Source organism: Sebastes umbrosus, chromosome 10, assembly GCF_015220745.1.
Source record: "Sebastes umbrosus isolate fSebUmb1 chromosome 10, fSebUmb1.pri, whole genome shotgun sequence".
Lineage (NCBI taxonomy): Eukaryota > Metazoa > Chordata > Actinopteri > Perciformes > Sebastidae > Sebastes > Sebastes umbrosus.
The window spans coordinates 4,879,446-4,899,739 of record NC_051278.1 but is presented as its reverse complement, the minus strand read 5'-3'; the positions used below and the strand labels follow the sequence as shown (position 1 = coordinate 4,899,739).

General features: G+C 37.4%; 2 protein-coding genes and 1 long non-coding RNA gene across 7 annotated transcripts; 1 reads left to right on the top strand and 2 right to left on the bottom strand.

Moving 5' to 3' along the window:
- Positions 1–4,154: 4,154 nt before the first annotated feature.
- LOC119495576 (barrier-to-autointegration factor B-like) lies at positions 4,155–6,332 on the bottom strand. The gene is made up of 3 exons (XM_037782213.1): positions 6,302–6,332; positions 5,058–5,185; positions 4,155–4,337 (listed from the first exon to the last, which is right to left on the bottom strand). The coding sequence occupies exons 2-3, from the start codon at positions 5,178–5,180 to the stop codon at positions 4,191–4,193; spliced, it is 270 nt and encodes an 89-aa protein (XP_037638141.1). The 5' UTR covers positions 5,181–5,185; positions 6,302–6,332; the 3' UTR covers positions 4,155–4,190.
- A 3,826-nt stretch (positions 6,333–10,158) lies between these two features.
- LOC119495574 (barrier-to-autointegration factor-like) lies at positions 10,159–19,664 on the bottom strand. 5 transcript variants are annotated; one of them, XM_037782209.1, is made up of 5 exons: positions 12,812–12,994; positions 12,541–12,610; positions 11,426–11,553; positions 10,553–10,706; positions 10,159–10,432 (listed from the first exon to the last, which is right to left on the bottom strand). In XM_037782209.1, exons 3-4 carry the CDS (start codon positions 11,546–11,548, stop codon positions 10,560–10,562), a joined length of 270 nt encoding a protein of 89 aa, XP_037638137.1. In that variant the 5' UTR covers positions 11,549–11,553; positions 12,541–12,610; positions 12,812–12,994; the 3' UTR covers positions 10,159–10,432; positions 10,553–10,559. The 5 variants fall into 5 exon arrangements, 4 of the variants coding, with proteins under 4 accessions (XP_037638137.1, XP_037638136.1, XP_037638139.1 ...); XM_037782208.1 differs by having other exon boundaries at positions 12,541–12,598; positions 12,820–12,928; XM_037782211.1 differs by lacking the exons at positions 12,541–12,610; positions 12,812–12,994 and adding an exon at positions 19,313–19,475.
- On the top strand, positions 10,294–10,794 carry LOC119495581. The gene is made up of 2 exons (XR_005208515.1): positions 10,294–10,431; positions 10,552–10,794. It is a non-coding gene; the product is annotated as an uncharacterized LOC119495581 (long non-coding RNA).
- Positions 19,665–20,294: the final 630 nt, after the last annotated feature.

The window sequence follows — 20,294 nt, the reverse complement described above, 5'->3', positions numbered from 1 at the left end:
GAGACACAGAGACAGACACACAGACACAGAGACACAGAGACAGAGACACCGACACAGAGAGACAGAGACAGAGACACCGACACAGAGACAGAGAGAGACACAGACACAGAGACACAGACAGAGACAGAGACAGAGACACAGAGAGACAGAGACACAGAAACACAGAGACACAGAGACACAGAGACAGAGACAGAGACACCGACACAGAGAGACAGAGACAGAGACACAGAGACAGAGACAGACACAGAGACACAGAAATGGAGACACAGAGACAGAGACAGAGAGACACAGAGACAGAGACACAGAGACAGATACACAGACAGAGGTAAATAAGGAACTTCTTTCAGTGCTGATATCAGATCAGTTTTGTCTCCACAGATAAACATCAGCTGCAGAGCAGGCAGTTTTTAGATAAAGATCTGAACAGGAAACAGATTGTGAACATTCAGGATCTGTCAGTCCAAAAACAACATTAAACACAAACTTATAGGACATAAACCAGTTCCTCCTCAAAGGTTGCTGCTTTAACACTGACGTTAATGTTATAATTTATCTTCACTGTATTCATCCTCAGCCTTATCTTAGCTTCTACTTTCTTTAATATTATTATTATTATTGCATCATAATTTTGTTGTTTTGAAATACATCTTGTTTGGAGCATTTAAATTATTCTTTAAATTGATATTTACATCTATAAGACACTAAATAATCCTGATTCTTCAGCCGAATTAAACAACAGTGACTCAGTAAATATGCAAAGTTACAGCTCTCTTCATACATCATGTTCTTTGGTCGATAATTGAGGAAATATTAAAATTGTCGGATAATTGAATAGAGTCTGATCCACTTTCCCCCATACAAGACCTTAATCTCGCATGAAGGACAAGCCAGACTCTATTCGCAATATTAATCTTAAATGCATGCAATTTAAAATACAATACTTAAGATAGAGATTGATAAAAAATCCTCCTCTGCTACTATCGGTATATGAATAAATGCACCAAACCTGACTATATTTTTGACTAAATCTAGACTGCTGTCTACGGTGCACTGCAGGGGGTTTTAGAGTCTTAAGAAAGTTTTCAAACATGATTAATTGTTAAAATTAAGTAACATTTTGAGATTAAATATACTCCGAATTAATGTCTGGTACCTTATCATGCAAAAACTAAATGGGTCATGCTTTTACAGGATCAAGTGGGTTCAGACCGACAGACTGACAGAGACACAGAGACAGAGACAAAGAGACAGAGAGACAGAGAAAGAGAGACAGAGAGACAGAGACAGAGAGACAGAGAGACAGAGAGACAGAGACAGAGAGACAGAGACACAGAGACACAGAGACAGAGAGACAGAGAGACAGAGAGACAGAGACAGAGAGACCGAGACACAGAGACACAGAGACAGAGAGACAGAGAGACAGAGACACAGAGACACAGAGACAGAGACACAGAGACACAGAGAGACAGAGACAGAGACACAGAGACAGAGACACAAAACCAGGTTAAACTTCATCACAACTGAACTCAAACTACACAAATAACACATTAAACAGAACCTGAGAGTTACCTGAAGCGGCATGAAGCGGTGCGACTCACCTGAGACTCAGAAAACACCTCAAACTCCTCGAGGAAGCCTCCCGCCCCAAATAAACTTTACTTGTTCTAACAGAACAGGTAGGCGTTTTATTCTGAAACCTGGAAAAACGAGAAAAACAAGAAGCATCAGCTAGCACAGTAAAAAGGAGCTAAACAAAGTGTAACAAAATACAAAATATGAACCATTTAAATAGAAGGAGTATAAAAATAGGAGCAGTATATACAGTATTGACAATAAACAGACTATTAACAAAATTGCACAAGTGGAAAATGATATTGCACAGTGAGAATGAATGAATGAATGAATGAATGAAATTCCAACAGATAAAATATCAGGTTATTGTCAGTTTTTTGGTGTGTAAGTGTAAGTGGTCTACTGGGAGCAGTGCTGGTTGTGGAGTCTGACAGCTGCAGGAAGGAAGGACCTGCGATAGCTCCTTGACACACTTAAACTGATTTTTCTACTGCATGAGAGAGATTTGTTTGTATGTGATTTTTTTACTCAAATACTGTACAATTCTGAGGTACTTGTACTTTACTTGAGTATTTCCATGTTCTGCTACTTTCTACTTCTACTCCACTACATCCCAGAGGGAAATATAGTACTTTTTACTGCACTACATTTATCTGACAGCTTTAGTTACTTTAGATCACGGGTCAGCAACCTTTACTATCAAAAGAGCCATTTTAAGCAAAAGCAAAAAAAAACAAATCTGTCTGGAGCCGCAAAACATTTAATCATTGTGATGAAGTTAACACAGTTTATGGTTTAAGTATATAGTATATAAGTCTAATGCAGTGAGGGCCAAAGTGCAAATGTGCGACAGAGTATTAGGGCCACATTGAGGGAAAAAAAATGTGAGATTTCCAGAATAAAGTTATAACTTTACGAGAAAAAAAGTCGTAATATTACGAGAATAGTCATAACTTTACGAGAAAAAAATAAAGTAACACGTAAAATTACTACTTTACAATATTATGACTTTATTCTCAAAGTAGTACAACTGTTTTTTTCTCGTAAACTTGTGACTTATTCCTGGTCCCTCCAGGCCCCGCCCCCTCAGTACCAGCTGGTCTCCTCTGTGGGCGTGTCTTCGCGGCTGCGTGTTGTTCTTCTTGCTCTACCTGCCAGGTGATCATCTCTACCTGACAGGTGATTCTCCTTCACTCCAGCGGCTTGTCCTCACCTCCCAGTCCGCTCTCCGTGCTCCTCCTGGCAGCTGTCTCTGTGTGAACATGGCGGCTCCGCTGACCGACCAGGAGAAGCGGAAGCAGATCAGTGTCCGCGGCATCGCGGAGCTCGGTGACGTCGTGGAGATCAAACGGAGCTTCAACCGACACCTGGAGTACTTTTACACTGTGGTAATAGTACTTTTACTGCAGTAAAATATGGGAGTACTTCTTCCTCCACTGGCTGATATCTGTAAAGGCTTCTTGTTCTGGTCACAGCCACTGAGGGGCGCTAACATGGCTGTGGACTATTATTCTGTAGTTTAGCATCAGGAGGTCACAAATGGAGGACAGAACCTGCCAAAATCAAAAATAAATAAATAAATGACTCAATAATTAAATGTTATTAAATGTGGCAAAAATAATATAAAAAATAAATGTAACCATTAATTAATTGATAAAATGTGACAAATTGATATTTGTTTTAATTTGTTTCTTTATTTATTTATCATTGTATATATTCCCTTATTTATTTACTCCTCTGTTTAATTTTATTTATTCATATATTTATTTTTAAATGTATTTATATATTTTTGCATTTATTTTTTAATTATTTTATATTTCTTTTTAAATGCATGTTTATAAATAATAAATACGTTTGGGGAAATAAATAGAGTGAAATGCAAAGGGAAATCCTGCAGAAATAATTAAAAAAAAAGCAAAAATACATAAATATTTACATGCATTTACTAAATAAAGTAATTAAAAAATGTATACAAATAAATACATAAATAAAAAGGAAAATTAAACAGAAGAGTAAACAAATAAGGGAATTAATACAAATATAAATAAATAAAGAAGCAAATTAAAACAAACAAATTTGTCACAATTTATCAATTAATTAATGGCTACATTTATTTTTAATATTTTTTCTACACATAATTATCACCTAATTTATTCATTTATTTTTGATTTTGAGCAGGTTCTGTCCTCCACAGACACAAGATGGTCAAAACAGAAAAATACTTCTATTGTACAACATTTATTTAGTGTTGCTTCTTTTCTTGTGAAATACTGCAAACTGAATGAAACACGACCTCGTTGATGTTGATTTAATGTGTCACCAGCTTACACGTTCCGTAGAGACCCTGAACGCACCACCAGCTATTCAGACACAAAGCTTTTATTCAACTTTCCCCAAAGAAACAAGCTCATAAAAACAGGAAACAAACACCTGTGATGTCACAGCGAGCTGGCGTGAAGCCGGCTGAAACGCTTTAAAGCCAACAGAGTTATGAGCTGTGATTGAAGCTTCAGATGCAGGAAGTGAGGAGCTCGGGATGAACAGGAAGAGGCGGGGTCTCTGGTGAGGAGGCGGGGTCTCTGGTGAAGAGGCGGGGTCTCTGGTGAGGAGGCGGAGTCTCAGAGGTTGTTGTCACACCACTCCCCCAGACAGTCATAGCACAATCCGGCCTCACGGGAGTTCGCGCCGCTGGCATCCTTCAGCCAATTGGTGAACCCCCCACGGTCTCTATTTAGCCTCAGGAACTGACCCAGAACTGCGTCGGCCTGGAAACACACAGAAAATACATTAATTATACACAGTAAATACATTACAATCACACAGAGAACATGAAAAAAAACACAGAAAATACATTAAAAAAATCACACAGAAAACATGAAAAAATTTAAAATACATGGAAAAAAACGTAGAAAATATATATATAAAAAAACACATTTAAAACACAAAAAAAACTGGGAAAACAGAAAAAAACAAAAATTCAAAACCCATAAAAAATAAAAAATTCACGAAAGACACAAACAAACAAATTCATGAAAAACACAAAAAACGAGACAAACACAAAAATATATATATAGAAACAAAACACGCGGAAAACTAAATGAAAAAATACACAAAAAAAACATGCACACAAAAACTCACATTAAAAAAAAACATGAAAATCACACACACAAAAAAAGAAGAACGTGGATCAGATTCATCAAAGAGTCTGAACAGTCTGAGATTCAAGTTTACAATAAAAGTTATTAAACTGATTCAAATTTGAATTTATAAAAAGGTCTTTATTATATGAGTTTACATGGCTGAAAGCCCTGGAAAAGGCAAATAAGTGGACCTTTGAGTTGGGACTGTCAGGTTTACTGACACAACTCAGAGTTGAATATGAATTTTATAGAGAAAATATTGACAGTTTAAAACGATAATAAAATAATTGATCATCTCAAATACATGACGGATGTAAACGCCGTAGTTTTGTGTGTTTCGTTCACCCTGTTGAAGCCCTGCTGCTCCAGCTTCGACGCCCGACTCTCTCCGATGCCCGGCAGACACCTCACCGACTTGTTTCCCATCGGCTCGCTGACAAACAGTCGGTGTTTCAGAGTGGTCGACATCCTCGCTGCAAAATATTAAATTAGGTAAAAACTACAGCAAGACGTCACAACAGATGATTGAGTCCTGACTGCGTTATAGATTATTAATTAATTTAAATAATTTCTCTAATAAAAATAAGATCTGGTTCCAGTTTTTGAAATGTTCAGATTTGTTAATTTTCTCTGTTTCATCTCAGTTTAAATAAAAAGTTGAACATTTATAATCTTTATATTTCATAACTAGAGTTTCTCTGATGTGGAAATGTGCTGCTTTTCTCTGTTTTCTGTGAAAGTAAAACAGCAAATATTAACGTGTGAGAAACATTCAATTAAAATATTAAAACCGAAACAATTCATCAATTCTCTAATCAATTAATTTCCTGTTGATCAATATTTTCAGCGCTAATAGGAGAAAAATTTTATTATTATTATTTAAATGACTACTCAGGCCATAACTAAATCTTGAAAAGAAAATTATATAAAAATATATCAAATTAAAAGGAATAAAATAATTTTTTAAAAAGGATGGAAAAACGTGTTTGTAGATTTTAGGTTTATATTTTTACTTTAATATTCAGATCAGATTTTACGTCTGTACAGGAAAAAAAAACTCTCTTATATAAGTTTATTATAATTTAAAGCATATTTCAGATGCAGTGGTGGAAGAAGTACTCAGATCCTAGTACTAGTACCACAATGAAAATACTCCACTACAAGTAAAAGTCCTGCATTCAACACTTTTTACTGGATCATCAGCTGAATGTAGTTGAGTAAATGTAATTAGTTACTCTCCAGTACTGTTCAGTCATGATGTCATCACTAGCTGATCAATCTGATATTAATTATCGATTTATCAGTTGTTTAGGGCTAAATGGGGCTTTTATTTTGTACTACAAAATTAAACAAATCAGAGATCAGACAGCTGGAGTCTCTCTCCCAGTGAAACCAGTAGAACCAGACTGCAGATCTCCTGCTGGATCTGGTTCAGACTCTACCTGCTGGATCTGATTCAGACTCTACCTGCTGGATCTGGTCCAGACTCTACCTGCTGGATCTGGTCCAGACTCTACCTGCTGGATCTTGTTCAGACTCTACCTGCTGGATCTTGTCCAGACTCTACCTGCTTCACAAAGAGGCTTTACCTGCTGAAGGTTGACCGGTTTCACGTGTTGAGGATCAGGTTGGTTCAGACAGACAGACTGACAGAGACACAGAGACAGAGAGAGACAGAGACACAGAGACACAGAGACAGAGAGAGACAGAGACACAGAGACAGACACACAGACACAGAGAGACAGAGACAGAGACACCGACACAGAGAGACAGAGACAGAGACACCGACACAGAGACAGAGAGACACAGAGACACAGAGACAGAGACAGAGACACCGACACAGAGAGACAGAGACAGATAGACAGAGACACAGAGACAGAGACAGACACAGAGAAAGAGACACAGAGACAGAGACAGAGACAGAGAGACACAGAGACAGATACACAGACAGAGACAGAGAGACACAGAGACAGAGACACAGAGAGAGAGACACAGAGACAGAGAGACACAGAGAGACAGAGACACAGAGACAGAGACACGGAGACAGAGACACAGAGACAGAGACACAGAGACACAGAGAGACAGAGACACAGAGACAGAGACACAGACAAAGACACAGAGACACAGAGAGACAGAGACAGAGAGACAGAGACACAAAAACAGGTTAAACTTCATCACAACTGAACTCAAACTATAAATAACACATTAAACATCACCTGAGAGTTACCTGAAGCGGCAGGAAGCGGTGTGACTAAACTGAGACTCAGAAAACACCTCAAACTCCTCGAGGAAGCCTCCCGCCACAAATAAACTTTACTTGTTCTAACAGAACAGGTAGACGTTTTATTCTGAAGCCCGGAAAAACGAGCCGCGTCAAGCTGACTCGTTGAAAGATAAGATCAGATATTCCTATATTAGTCCCACAGTGGGGACATTTGCAGTGTACAGCAGCAAAAGGGATAGTGCAAAAAACAAGATGCATCAGCTAACACAGTAAAAAAGAGCTAAACAAGATTGATAAAAAAAATCCTCCTCTGCTACTATCGGTATATGAATAAATGCACCAAACCTGACTATATTTTTGACTAAATCTAGACTGCTGTCTATGGTGCACTGCAGGGGGTTTCAACTCTTAAGAAAGTTTTCAAACATGATTAATTGTTAAAATTAAGTAACATTTTGAGATTAAATATACTCTGAATTAATGTCTGGTACCTAATCATGCAAAAACTATATGGGTCATGCTTTTACAGGATCAAGTGGGTTCAGACCGACAGACTGACAGAGACACAGAGACAGAGAGACAGAGACAGAGAGACAGAGAAAGAGAGACAGAGAGACAGAGACAGAGAGACAGAGAGACAGAGAGACAGAGACAGAGAGACAGAGACACAGAGACAGAGAGACAGAGACACAGAGACAGAGAGACAGAGAGACAGAGAGACAGAGACAGAGAGACCGAGACACAGAGACACAGAGACAGAGAGACAGAGAGACAGAGACACAGAGACACAGAGACAGAGACACAGAGACACAGAGAGACAGAGACAGAGACACAGAGACAGAGACACAAAACCAGGTTAAACTTCATCACAACTGAACTCAAACTACACAAATAACACATTAAACAGAACCTGAGAGTTACCTGAAGCGGCATGAAGCGGTGCGACTCACCTGAGACTCAGAAAACACCTCAAACTCCTCGAGGAAGCCTCCCGCCCCAAATAAACTTTACTTGTTCTAACAGAACAGGTAGGCGTTTTATTCTGAAACCCGGAAAAACGAGAAAAACAAGAAGCATCAGCTAACACAGTAAAAAGGAGCTAAACAAAGTGTAACAAAATACAAAATATGAACCATTTAAATAGAAGGAGTATAAAAATAGGAGCAGTATATACAGTATTGACAATAAACAGACTATTAACAAAATTGCACAAGTGGAAAATGATATTGCACAGTGAGAATGAATGAATGAATGAATGAATGAAATTCCAACAGATAAAATATCAGGTTATTGTCAGTTTTTTGGTGTGTAAGTGTAAGTGGTCTACTGGGAGCAGTGCTGGTTGTGGAGTCTGACAGCTGCAGGAAGGAAGGACCTGCGATAGCTCCTTGACACACTTAAACTGATTTTTCTACTGCATGAGAGAGATTTGTTTGTATGTGATTTTTTTACTCAAATACTGTACAATTCTGAGGTACTTGTACTTTACTTGAGTATTTCCATGTTCTGCTACTTTCTACTTCTACTCCACTACATCCCAGAGGGAAATATAGTACTTTTTACTGCACTACATTTATCTGACAGCTTTAGTTTACTTTAGATCACGGGTCAGCAACCTTTACTATCAAAAGAGCCATTTTAAGCAAAAGCAAAAAAAAACAAATCTGTCTGGAGCCGCAAAACATTTAATCATTGTGATGAAGTTAACACAGTTTATGGTTTAAGTATATAGTATATAAGTCTAATGCAGTGAGGGCCAAAGTGCAAATGTGCGACAGAGTATTAGGGCCACATTGAGGGAAAAAAAATGTGAGATTTCCAGAATAAAGTTATAACTTTACGAGAAAAAAAGTCGTAATATTACGAGAATAGTCATAACTTTACGAGAAAAAAATAAAGTAACGCGTAAAATTACTACTTTACAATATTATGACTTTATTCTCAAAGTAGTACAACTGTTTTTTTCTCGTAAACTTGTGACTTATTCCTGGTCCCTCCAGGCCCCGCCCCCTCAGTACCAGCTGGTCTCCTCTGTGGGCGTGTCTTCGTGGCTGCATGTTGTTCTTCCTGCTCTACCTGCCAGGTGATCATCTCTACCTGACAGGTGATTCTCCTTCACTCCAGCGGCTTGTCCTCACCTCCCAGTCCGCTCTCCGTGCTCCTCCTGGCAGCTGTCTCTGTGTGAACATGGCGGCTCCGCTGACCGACCAGGAGAAGCGGAAGCAGATCAGTGTCCGCGGCATCGCGGAGCTCGGTGACGTCGTGGAGATCAAACGGAGCTTCAATCGACACCTGGAGTACTTTTACACTGTGGTAATAGTACTTTTACTGCAGTAAAATATGGGAGTACTTCTTCCTCCACTGGCTGATATCTGTAAAGGCTTCTTGTTCTGGTCACAGCCACTGGGGGGCGCTAACATGGCTGTGGACTATTATTCTGTAGTTTAGCATCAGGAGGTCACAAATGGAGGACAGAACCTGCCAAAATCAAAAATAAATAAATAAATGACTCAATAATTAAATGTTATTAAATGTGGCAAAAATAATATAAAAAATAAATGTAACCATTAATTAATTGATAAAATGTGACAAATTGATATTTGTTTTAATTTGTTTCTTTATTTATTTATCATTGTATATATTCCCTTATTTATTTACTCCTCTGTTTAATTTCATTTATTCATATATTTATTTTTAAATGTATTTATATATTTTTGCATTTATTTTTTAATTATTTTATATTTCTTTTTAAATGCATGTTTATAAATAATAAATACGTTTGGGGAAATAAATAGGGTGAAATGCAAAGGGAAATCCTGCAGAAATAATTAAAAAAAAAGCAAAAATACATAAATATTTACATGCATTTACTAAATAAAGTAATTAAAAAATGTATACAAATAAATACATAAATAAAAAGGAAAATTAAACAGAAGAGTAAACAAATAAGGGAATTAATACAAATATAAATAAATAAAGAAGCAAATTAAAACAAACACATTTGTCACAATTTATCAATTAATTAATGGCTACATTTATTTTTAATATTTTTTCTACACATAATTATCACCTAATTTATTCATTTATTTTTGATTTTGAGCAGGTTCTGTCCTCCACAGACACAAGATGGTCAAAACAGAAAAATACTTCTATTGTACAACATTTATTTAGTGTTGCTTCTTTTCTTGTGAAATACTGCAAACTGAATGAAACACGACCTCGTTGATGTTGATTTAATGTGTCACCAGCTAAAAGGTTTCGTAGAGACCCAGAACGCACCACCAGCTATTCAGACACAAAGCTTTTATTCAACTTTCCCCAAAGAAACAAGCTCATAAAAACAGGAAACAAACACCTGTGATGTCCCAGCGAGCTGGCGTGAAGCCGGCTGAAACGCTTTAAAGCCAACAGAGTTATGAGCTGTGATTGAAGCTTCAGACGCAGGAAGTGAGGAGCTCGGGATGAACAGGAAGAGGCGGGGTCTCTGGTGAAGAGGTGGAGTCTCTAGTGAAGAGGCGGGGTCTCTGGTGAAGAGGCGGGGTCTCTGGTGAAGAGGCGGAGTCTCTAGTGAAGAGGCGGGGTCTCTGGTGAAGAGGCGGGGTCTCTGGTGAAGAGGCGGAGTCTCAGAGGTTGTTGTCACACCACTCCCCCAGACAGTCATAGCACAATCCGGCCTGACGGATGTTCGCGCCGCTGGCATCCTTCAGCCAATTGGTGAACCTCTGGCGGTCTCTATTTAGCCTCAGGAACTGACCCAGAACTGCGTCGGCCTGGAAACACACAGAAAATACATTAATTATACACAGTAAATACATTACAATCACACAGAGAACATGAAAAAAAACACAGAAAATACATTAAAAAAATCACACAGAAAACATGAAAAAATTTAAAATACATGGAAAAAAACGTAGAAAATATATATATAAAAAAACACATTTAAAACACAAAAAAAACTGGGAAAACAGAAAAAAACAAAAATTCAAAACCCATAAAAAATAAAAAATTCACGAAAGACACAAACAAAAAAATACATCAAAAACACAAAAAACGAGACAAACACAAAAATATATATATAGAAACAAAACACGCGGAAAACTAAATGAAAAAATACACAAAAAAACATGCACACAAAAACTCACATTAAAAAAAAACATGAAAATCACACACACAAAAAAAGAAGAACGTGGATCAGATTCATCAAAGAGTCTGAACAGTCTGAGATTCAAGTTTATAATAAAAGTTATTAAACTGATTCAAATTTGAATTTATAAAAAGGTCTTTATTATATGAGTTTACATGGCTGAAAGCCCTGGAAAAGGCAAATAAGTGGACCTTTGAGTTGGGACTGTCAGGTTTACTGACACAACTCAGAGTTGAATATGAATTTTATAGAGAAAATATCGACAGTTTAAAACGATAATAAAATAATTGATCATCTCAAATACATGACGGATGTAAACGCTGTAGTTTTGTGTGTTTCGTTCACCCTGTTGAAGTCCTGCTGCTCCAGCTTCGACGCCCGACTCTCTCCGATGCCCGGCAGACACCTCACCGACTTGTTTCCCATCGGCTCGCTGACAAACAGTCGGTGTTTCAGAGTGGTCGACATCCTCGCTGCAAAATATTAAATTAGGTAAAAACTACAGCAAGACGTCACAACAGATGATTGAGTCCTGACTGCGTTATAGATTATTAATTAATTTAAATAATTTCTCTAATAAAAATAAGAACTGGTTCCAGTTTTTGAAATGTTCAGATTTGTTCATTTTCTCTGTTTCATCTCAGTTTAAATAAAAAGTTGAACATTTATAATCTTTATATTTCATAACTAGAGTTTCTCTGATGTGGAAATGTGCTGCTTTTCTCTGTTTTCTGTGAAAGTAAAACAGCAAATATTAACGTGTGAGAAACATTAAATTAAAATATTAAAACCGAAACAATTCATCAATTCTCTAATCAATTAATTTCCTGTTGATCAATATTTTCAGCGCTAATAGGAGAAAAAATGTATTATTAGTATTTAAATGACTACTCAGGCCATAACTAAATCTTGAAAAGAAAATTATATAAAAATATATCAAATTAAAAGGAATAAAATCATTTTTTAAAAAAGGATGGAAAAACGTGTTTGTAGATTTTATGTTTATATTTTTACTTTAATATTCAGATAAGAATTTAAATCTGTACAGAAAAAAAAACTCTCTTATATAAGTTTATTATAATTTAAAGCATATTTCAGATGCAGTGGTGGAAGAAGTACTCAGATCCTAGTACTAGTACCACACTGAAAATACTCCACTACAAGTAAAAGTCCTGCATTCAACACTTTTTACTGGATCATCAGCTGAATGTAGTTGAGTAAATGTAATTAGTTACTTTCCAGTACAGTTCAGTCGTGATGTCATCACTAGCTGATCAATCTGATATTAATTATCGATTTATCAGTTGTTTAGGGCTAAATGGGGCTTTTATTTTGTACTACAAAATTAAACAAATCAGAGATCAGACAGCTGGAGTCTCTCTCCCAGTGAAACCAGTAGAACCAGCAGATCTCCTGCTGGACCTGGTCCAGACTCTACCTGCTTCACAAAGAGGTTTTACCTGCTGAAGGTGGACCGGTTTCAGGTGCTGGAGGATCAGGTAGGTTCAGACAGACAGACTGACAGAGACACAGAGACACAGAGACACAAAGATAGAAAGATAGAGACACAGAGACACAGAGACACAAAGATAGAAAGATAGAGACACAGAGATAGAGACACAGAGACAGAGAGACAGAGACACAGAGACAGAGAGACAGAGACACAAAAACAGTTTAAACTTCAACACAACTGAACTCAAACTACACAAATAACACATTAAACATCACCTGAGAGTTACCTGAAGCGGCAAGAAGCGGTGTGACGAGGCTTCGGAGCGTGTATCGAGTGATCCAAGGGGTTTTCCGCGATGCGCGTATCTGGGCTTGTATGTTTTATACCAATGACGTCATGATGACATCCGAAGCCCCGCTGCCCGGACATACCATACCGCTGACTGGTTCATGAAGTGGTTCAGATCTTCACTGGTTCAACCAATGCCACTTTCCAGAAGTGACACAGAACACTAATATTACTCCTCCTGCAATTATTATATTATATTACACTACAATACAATTATTGACCAAAGGATTGGTTTACACACATAAGATGCATTATTCACAAAACAATTACAGTTTATTATACATGTATCTTATATACTCATAATATACTTACTAAATAGACATTTTATTATATATGATATATATATAAATTGATTACATGGTAATAGATTTTTTTTCATTGTTTATAGTCATTCCCAACAGCCTTTACTGGCGCAAAATACAGTATATCACAGATCTGTGGTCCCAGTAGACCACAACCAGCACTGCTCCCAGTAGAGCACTTACACACCAAAAGCTGACAAACTGACAATAACCTGATATTTCCAGGTGTATTTTCATTCATTCTCACTGTGCAATATCATTTTCCACTTGTGCAATTTTGTTAATAGTCTGTTTGTTGTCAATACTGTATATACTGCTCCTATTTTTATATTTCCTATCTTTATACTTGGTTCATATTTTGTTACATTTTGTTTAGCTCTTTTTTACTGTGTTAACTAATGCATCTTGTTTTTGGCACTATCCCCTTTGCTGCTGTACACTGCAAACGTCCCCACTGCGGGACTAATAAAGGAATATCTGATCTTATCGTGGTTAAGATCATATCTGTCTGATTTACACTCTTTGACCACCAGGTGGTTTCGTGAGCACATGAAGCCTCGAGCAATGAACCCTTTTCCGAACCAATTTGTTGGAAAGCTTCAAAGCTTCTTGTGGTTTCATCTCGCCATCACTACCAAACTCCTCGAGGAAGCCTCCCGCCACAAAGAAACTTTACTTGTTCTAACAGAACAGGAGGCGTTTTATTCTGAAACCCGGAAATACGAGCCTCGTCAAGCTGACGCTCTGAGTCTGACGTCATGACGCAGACAGTCAAAGATAGTTTGTGATGAAGATGAGTCACTCGGTGAAAAGATAAAATAAGATATTTCTTTATTAGTCCTGCAGTGGAGAAATTTGTAGTGTACAGCAGCAAAGGGGATAGTGCAAAAACAAGAAGCATCAGCTAACACAGTAAAAAATAGCTAAACAAAATATGAACCAAGTATAAAGATAGGAAGTATAAAAATAGGAGCAGTATATACAGTATTGACAATAAACAGACTATTTACAAAATTGCACAAGTGGAAAATGATATTGCACAGTGAGAATGAATGAATGAATGAAATTCCACCTGAAAATATCAGGTTATTGTCAGTTTTTTGGTGTGTAAGGGTAAGTGGTCTACTGGGAGCAGTGCTGGTTGTGGAGTCTGACAGCTGCAGGAAGGAAGGACCTGCTATAGCTCTCCTTCACACACTTAAACTGATTTTTCTACTGCATGAGAGAGATTTGTTTGTATGTGATTTTTTTACTCAAGTAATGTACAATTCTGAGGTACTTGAACTTTACTTGAGTATTTCCATGTTCTGCTATTTTCTACTTCTACTCCACTACATCTCAGAGGGAAATATAGTACTTTTTACTGCACTACATTTATCTGACAGCTTTAGTTACTTTAGATTAGGGGTCAGCAACCTTTACTATCAAAAGAACCATTTTAGGCAAAAGCAAAAAAAAAAAAAAATCTGTCTGGAGCCGCAAAACATTTGAGTATTGTGATGAAAGTAACACAGTTTATGGTTTAAGTATATAGTATATAAGTTTAATGCAGTGAGGGCCAAAGTGCAAATGTGCGACAGAGTATTAGGGCCACATTGAGGGAAAAAAAATGTGAGATTTCCAGAATAAAGTTATAACTTTACGAGAAAAAAGGCGTAATATTACGAGAATAAAGTCATAACTTTACAAGGAAAAAAGTCGTAATATTGTGAGAATAAAGTCATAACTTTACGAGAAACAAAGTCGTAATATTACGAGAATAGTCATAACTTTAAGAGAAAAAAGTGGTAATATTGTGAGAATAAAGTCATTACTTTACAAGAAACAAAGTCGTAATATTACGAGAATAAAGTCATAACTTTAAGAGAAAAAAGTCGTAATATTGTGAGAATAAAGTCATTACTTAAGGAGAAAAAAAGTCGTAAAATTACGAGAATAGTCATAACTTTACGAGAAAAAAAGAAAATAGCACGTAAAATTACTACTTTACAATATTATGACTTTATTCTCATAATATTACAACTTTTTTTCTCGTAAACTTTTGACTTTATTCTCGTAATATGACTTTATTCTCGGTCCATCCAGGCCCCGGTCCCTCCAGGTCCCTCCAGGTCCCGCCCCCTCAGTACCAGCTGGTCTCCTCTGTGGGCGTGTCTTCGTGTCTGCTTGTTGTTCTTCCTGCTCTACCTGCCAGGTGATCTTCTCTACCTGCCAGGTGATCCTCCTTCACTCCAGTGGCTCGTCCTCACCTCTCAGTCCGCTCTCCGTGCTCCTCCTCCCGGCTGTCTCAGTGTGAACATGGCGGCTCCGCTGACCGACCAGGAGAAGCGGAAGCAGATCAGTGGAGTGGAGCTCGGTGACGTCGTGGAGATCAAACGGAGCTTCAACCGACACCTGGAGTACTTTTACACTGTGGTAATAGTACTTTTACTGCAGTAAAATATGGGAGTACTTCTTCCTCCACTGGCTGATATCTGTAAAGGCTTCTTGTTCTGGTCACAGCCACTGAGGGGCGCTAACATGGCTGTGGACTATTATTCTGTAGTTTAGCATCAGGAGGTCACAAATGGAGGACAGAACCTGCCAAAATCCCAAATAAATAAATAAATGACTCAATAATTAAATGTTATGTGGCAAAAAAAATATTAAAAATAAATGTAACCATTAATTAATTGATAAAATTTGACAAATTGATATTTGTTTTAATTTGTTTGTTTCTTTATTTATTTATCATTGTATTAATTCCCTTATTTATTTACTCCTCTGTTTAATTTGATGTATTCTTTAATTATTTTATATTTATTTTTAAATGCATGTACATACGTTGATAAATAATAAATACGTTTGGGGAAATAAATAGAGTGAAATGCAAAGAGAAATCCTGCAGAAATAATTTTAAAAAAAAAAGCAAAAATACATAAATATTTACATGCATTTAAAAATAAATACTAAATTAATTAATTACAAAAAGTATACAAATAAATACATAAATAAAAAGGAAAATTAAACAGAAGAGTAAACAAATAAGGGAATTAATACAAATATAAATAAATAAAGAAGCAAATTAAAACAAACATAAATTTGTCACATTTGATCAATTAATTAATGGCTACATTTATTTTTAATATTTTTTCTACACATAATTATCACCTAATTTATTCATTTATTTTTGATATTGGCAGGTTCTGTCCTCCACAGACACAAGATGGTCAAAACAGAAAAATTCTTCTATTGTACAACATTTATTTAGTGTTGCTTCTTTTCTTGTGAAATACTGCAAACTGAATGAAACACGACCTCGTTGACGTTGATTTAGTGTGTCACCAGCTAAAAGGTTTCGTAGAGACCCTGAACGCACCACCAGCTATTCAGACACAAAGCTTTTATTCAACTTTCCCCAAAGAAACAAGCTCATAAAAACAGGAAACAAACACCTGTGATGTCCCAGCGAGCTGGCGTGAAGCCGGCTGAAATGCTTTAAAGGAACTGTTTGTAACTTTTTAAGCGTATAAATGTACCGGGTCGGGACACATACGCGTTCGTATATGTGCGCTCGCGTGTGGCCGGAGCCTCGTCCCCGCTCCTCTGCCTGCTTGCCTTCACTCAGACAGCGTGCGCGTTCTCGCTCTCTCTCTCCACCTCTAGACGTGAACACGCGCTCACTCCACACTGCAGAAGAGTTAGTTTAGCTCTGAGAATATCTAGTGAATGTACAGTGGACGTTTGTGCAGAAATAACTGCTGCAGCTCCTCCAGACCAACAGAGGTTTTCCGTGTCTTGTGAAGTGACGGGGCTCTGCAGCGAGAAACGTTGTTGTCTCGTTACCGACCGGGTGCCGGTGTCTCCCTGTTCACTCCGGCTGCGGGCGGAGGGAGACGAGTTTCTCGCTGCAGGGCCCCGCTGCTGAAGCCTGCGCTGAGGCAGGAGAAGCAAACACAGTATCAGCATTGATTCATGGAGAGACCTTCGTCTGGTCAGCTAACATTACTGCCAAGCAGGTGAAATATAGAGTGATATTGTGGTTTGAGCTGACCTGTGTCGTCTCACTGTTTTGAGCGATGCTCGTTCATGTCTATGTAGAGCGAGCAAGCGCGAGCCCAGCGCTGACTTTCGTTGATTTCACGGCCACAGGTGTCGCTGTTAACAAACATTTCTCAAAGTTACAAATTAAAGCCAACAGAGTTATGAGCTGTGATTGAAGCTTCAGACGCAGGAAGTGACGAGCTGGGGAAGAACAGGAAGAGAGGGGGGTCTCTAGTGAGGAGGCGGAGTCTTAGATGAAGGGGACACACCACTCCCTCAGACACTGTTCGCAGGCTCTGGCCTGTTGGGCGTTCGCGCCGCTGGTGTCCTTCAGCCACTTGGTGAACATCTCACTGTTTTTCTTTTTCAGCAGGAACTGACCCAGAACAAGGTAGGCCTGGAAATACACAGAAAATACATTAATAACACACAGAAAACATGAAAAAAACACAGAAAATACATAAAAAAAAAATCACACAGAAAACATGAAAAAACTGAAAATACATGAAAAAACACGTGGAAAATATGTATATAAAAAAACACATTTAAAACACTAAAAAAACAGGGAAAACAGAAAAAAACAAAAACTCAAAACCCACAAGAAATTTAATTAAAAAACAAAAATTTCACGAAAGACACAGACAAAAAATACATAAAAAACACAAAAAAAAAACGAGACAAACACAAAAATATATATATAAAAAACAAAACACGGAAAACCAAATGAAAAAATACACAAAAAAAAACATGCACACAAAAACTCACATTAAACAACAAAATCACACACACACAAAAAAAGAAGAACATGGATCAGATTCATCAAAGAGTCTGAACAGATTCAAGTTTACAATAAAAGTTATTAAACTGATTCAAATTTGAATTTATAAAAAGGTCTTTATTATATAAGTTTACATGGTTGAAAGCCCCGGAAAAGGCAAGTAAGTGGACCTTTGAGTTGGGATTGTCAGGTTTACTGACAACAACTCAGAGTTGAATATGAATTTTATAGAGAAAATATCGACAGTTTAAAACGATAATAAAATAATTGTTCATCTTAAATACATGACGGATGTAAACGCTGTATTTTGTGTGTTTCGTCCACCTTGTCGAAGTCCTTTAGCTCCAGCTTCCGACCCAGAATCTTTCCGATGCCCGGCAGAAACAACACCGACTTGTTTCCCATCGGCTCTTTGACAAACTCCTGGTGATCCATCCTCGCTGCAAAATATTAAAATTAGGTAAAAACTACAGCAAGACGTCACAACAGATGATTGAGTCCTAAATGCGTTTTACATTATTAATTAATTTAAATAATTTCTCTAATAAAAATAAGATCTGTTTCCAGTTTTTGAAATGTTCAGATTTGTTAATTTTCTCTGTTTCATCTCAGTTTAAATAAAAAGTTGAACATTTATAATCTTTATATTTCATAACTAGAGTTTCTCTGATGTGGAAATGTGCTGCTTTTTTCTGTTTTCTGTGAAAGTAAAACAGCAAATATTAACGTGTGAGAAACATTCAATTAAAATATTAAAACCGAAACAATTCATCAATTCTCTAATCAATTAATTTCCTGTTGATCAATATTTTCAGCGCTATTAGGAGAAAAATTGCATTATTATTATTTAAATGACTACTCAGGCCAGGGTCGGCGTCAGAGTGTCAGGGGCGGAAGGGCAATCAGCTTTGACAGGAGGGGCATTTTTTTCACCTCATGTAGCATTTTTTAAGTGTATCTTTAACATGATCATGTTTCATGAAAGAAATAAACTGACAGAGAGGTGTATACATACTGCCTCTTATGTGCACAGGCGCGCACGCACGCATACACATGCTGTTATGTCCACAAAATCAGGTTATAAATTAACACCTTGTCCTAACTGGATGCGAGAGTCTGTCCACTGAATACGTTAAATCTGCACTTCTGTTCCGTCATGTAAACAAACCAGGAACATATCAGCTGTGAGCTCCAGATCAGACTGGAGCTGGAGACGTAACCACTTAAAAGATGGGTTAGTAGTACTTGTTATATTCCTACGTTCGTACTTTTTTTTTTTTATCAGAAAACACACGTTTTATTTGTGATATATACTGGAAATAACTTACGATATAGCCAAGAGCAAGTAGGTTGTTATGTAGTGATCTTCTCCAGCCAACTGCCACCTTATTATGGTTTCTGTAGTGAAATGAGGAGGTACTGGAGGCTACAGATAACTCCTCAGTATTGAAAGGAGGAGGTACTGGAGGCTACAGATAACTCCTCAGTATTGAAAGGAGGAGGTACTGGAGGCTACAGATAACTCCTAAGGCCAGCCCTGCGTCTTGCCAGTGCCAGGGTCAAATGTGCACACACACAGGTCCGGAGATACAGTAAACAGGGAGTTAAACAACACATTAATCTAACAGTCTGACTGATTTCTTCATAACTATAATTTAAGTCAATAAAGACTAAATGTGGATTTTTCACTCACCAGTTGTTGTCTCTGCTCAGCCTGCTGTAGTGTAACATTAGTCCATTGTTTTATTCCACAATACTGAACTGAATAATCCAAACAGGTAGAAAAAGTCAGATGTGAAAGGAGCACAAGATGCTTTTTACTCTCTTGGTCCTAATTGTGCTTTAATGCACCAGGTTTGTAGGTCTACTTTCTCTCATTTTTTCCTATTGAGCTAGATTTTAAAAAAATCAAAAAACAAACACATAAACGTTATACGCAAACTCTGACAGGTAGCTGGTAATTAAGTTTCACTAGTGAACTTTATTACATATAACTGCGAGCGTCCATGCCTGTGCTGAAAGTGTCAGTAATCAAGTTAATATTTTCATTTACATCCAGGACAACTGACCCGGTTTTCTCGGCTCATTTTATCTAAACTAATCAGCCTTTCCTCTCAATATGAGTGACAGGAAAAAATAGGAACCGTGTATCTGATAGAAGTTCAGACAAAGCCATGTCGCTCGCGGCCAGTTAGGACACTCCAATAGAAAACAATGTAATCAAGCCCAAGTACATGTCCTAGTGGTTTCCTAAATGCAAAACTATCACTGTTTGTGCTTTATTTTGCATTGCAGTGTTAAGTCCTTCCA

What these genes read in the sequence shown, in the direction of transcription:
- LOC119495576 (XM_037782213.1), bottom strand. Translation starts at nt 5,180, where the DNA reads ATGTCGACCACTCTGAAACACCGACTGTTTGTCAGCGAGCCGATGGGA. An exon ending in AGCAGCAGGGCTTCAACAGG is followed by an intron (nt 4,338 to 5,057) that starts GTGAACGAAACA and finishes GTGTGTTTCCAG; the next exon opens with GCCGACGCAGTTCTGGGTCA.
- LOC119495574 (XM_037782211.1), bottom strand. Translation starts at nt 11,548, where the DNA reads ATGTCGACCACTCTGAAACACCGACTGTTTGTCAGCGAGCCGATGGGA. An exon ending in AGCAGCAGGACTTCAACAGG is followed by an intron (nt 10,707 to 11,425) that starts GTGAACGAAACA and finishes GTGTGTTTCCAG; the next exon opens with GCCGACGCAGTTCTGGGTCA.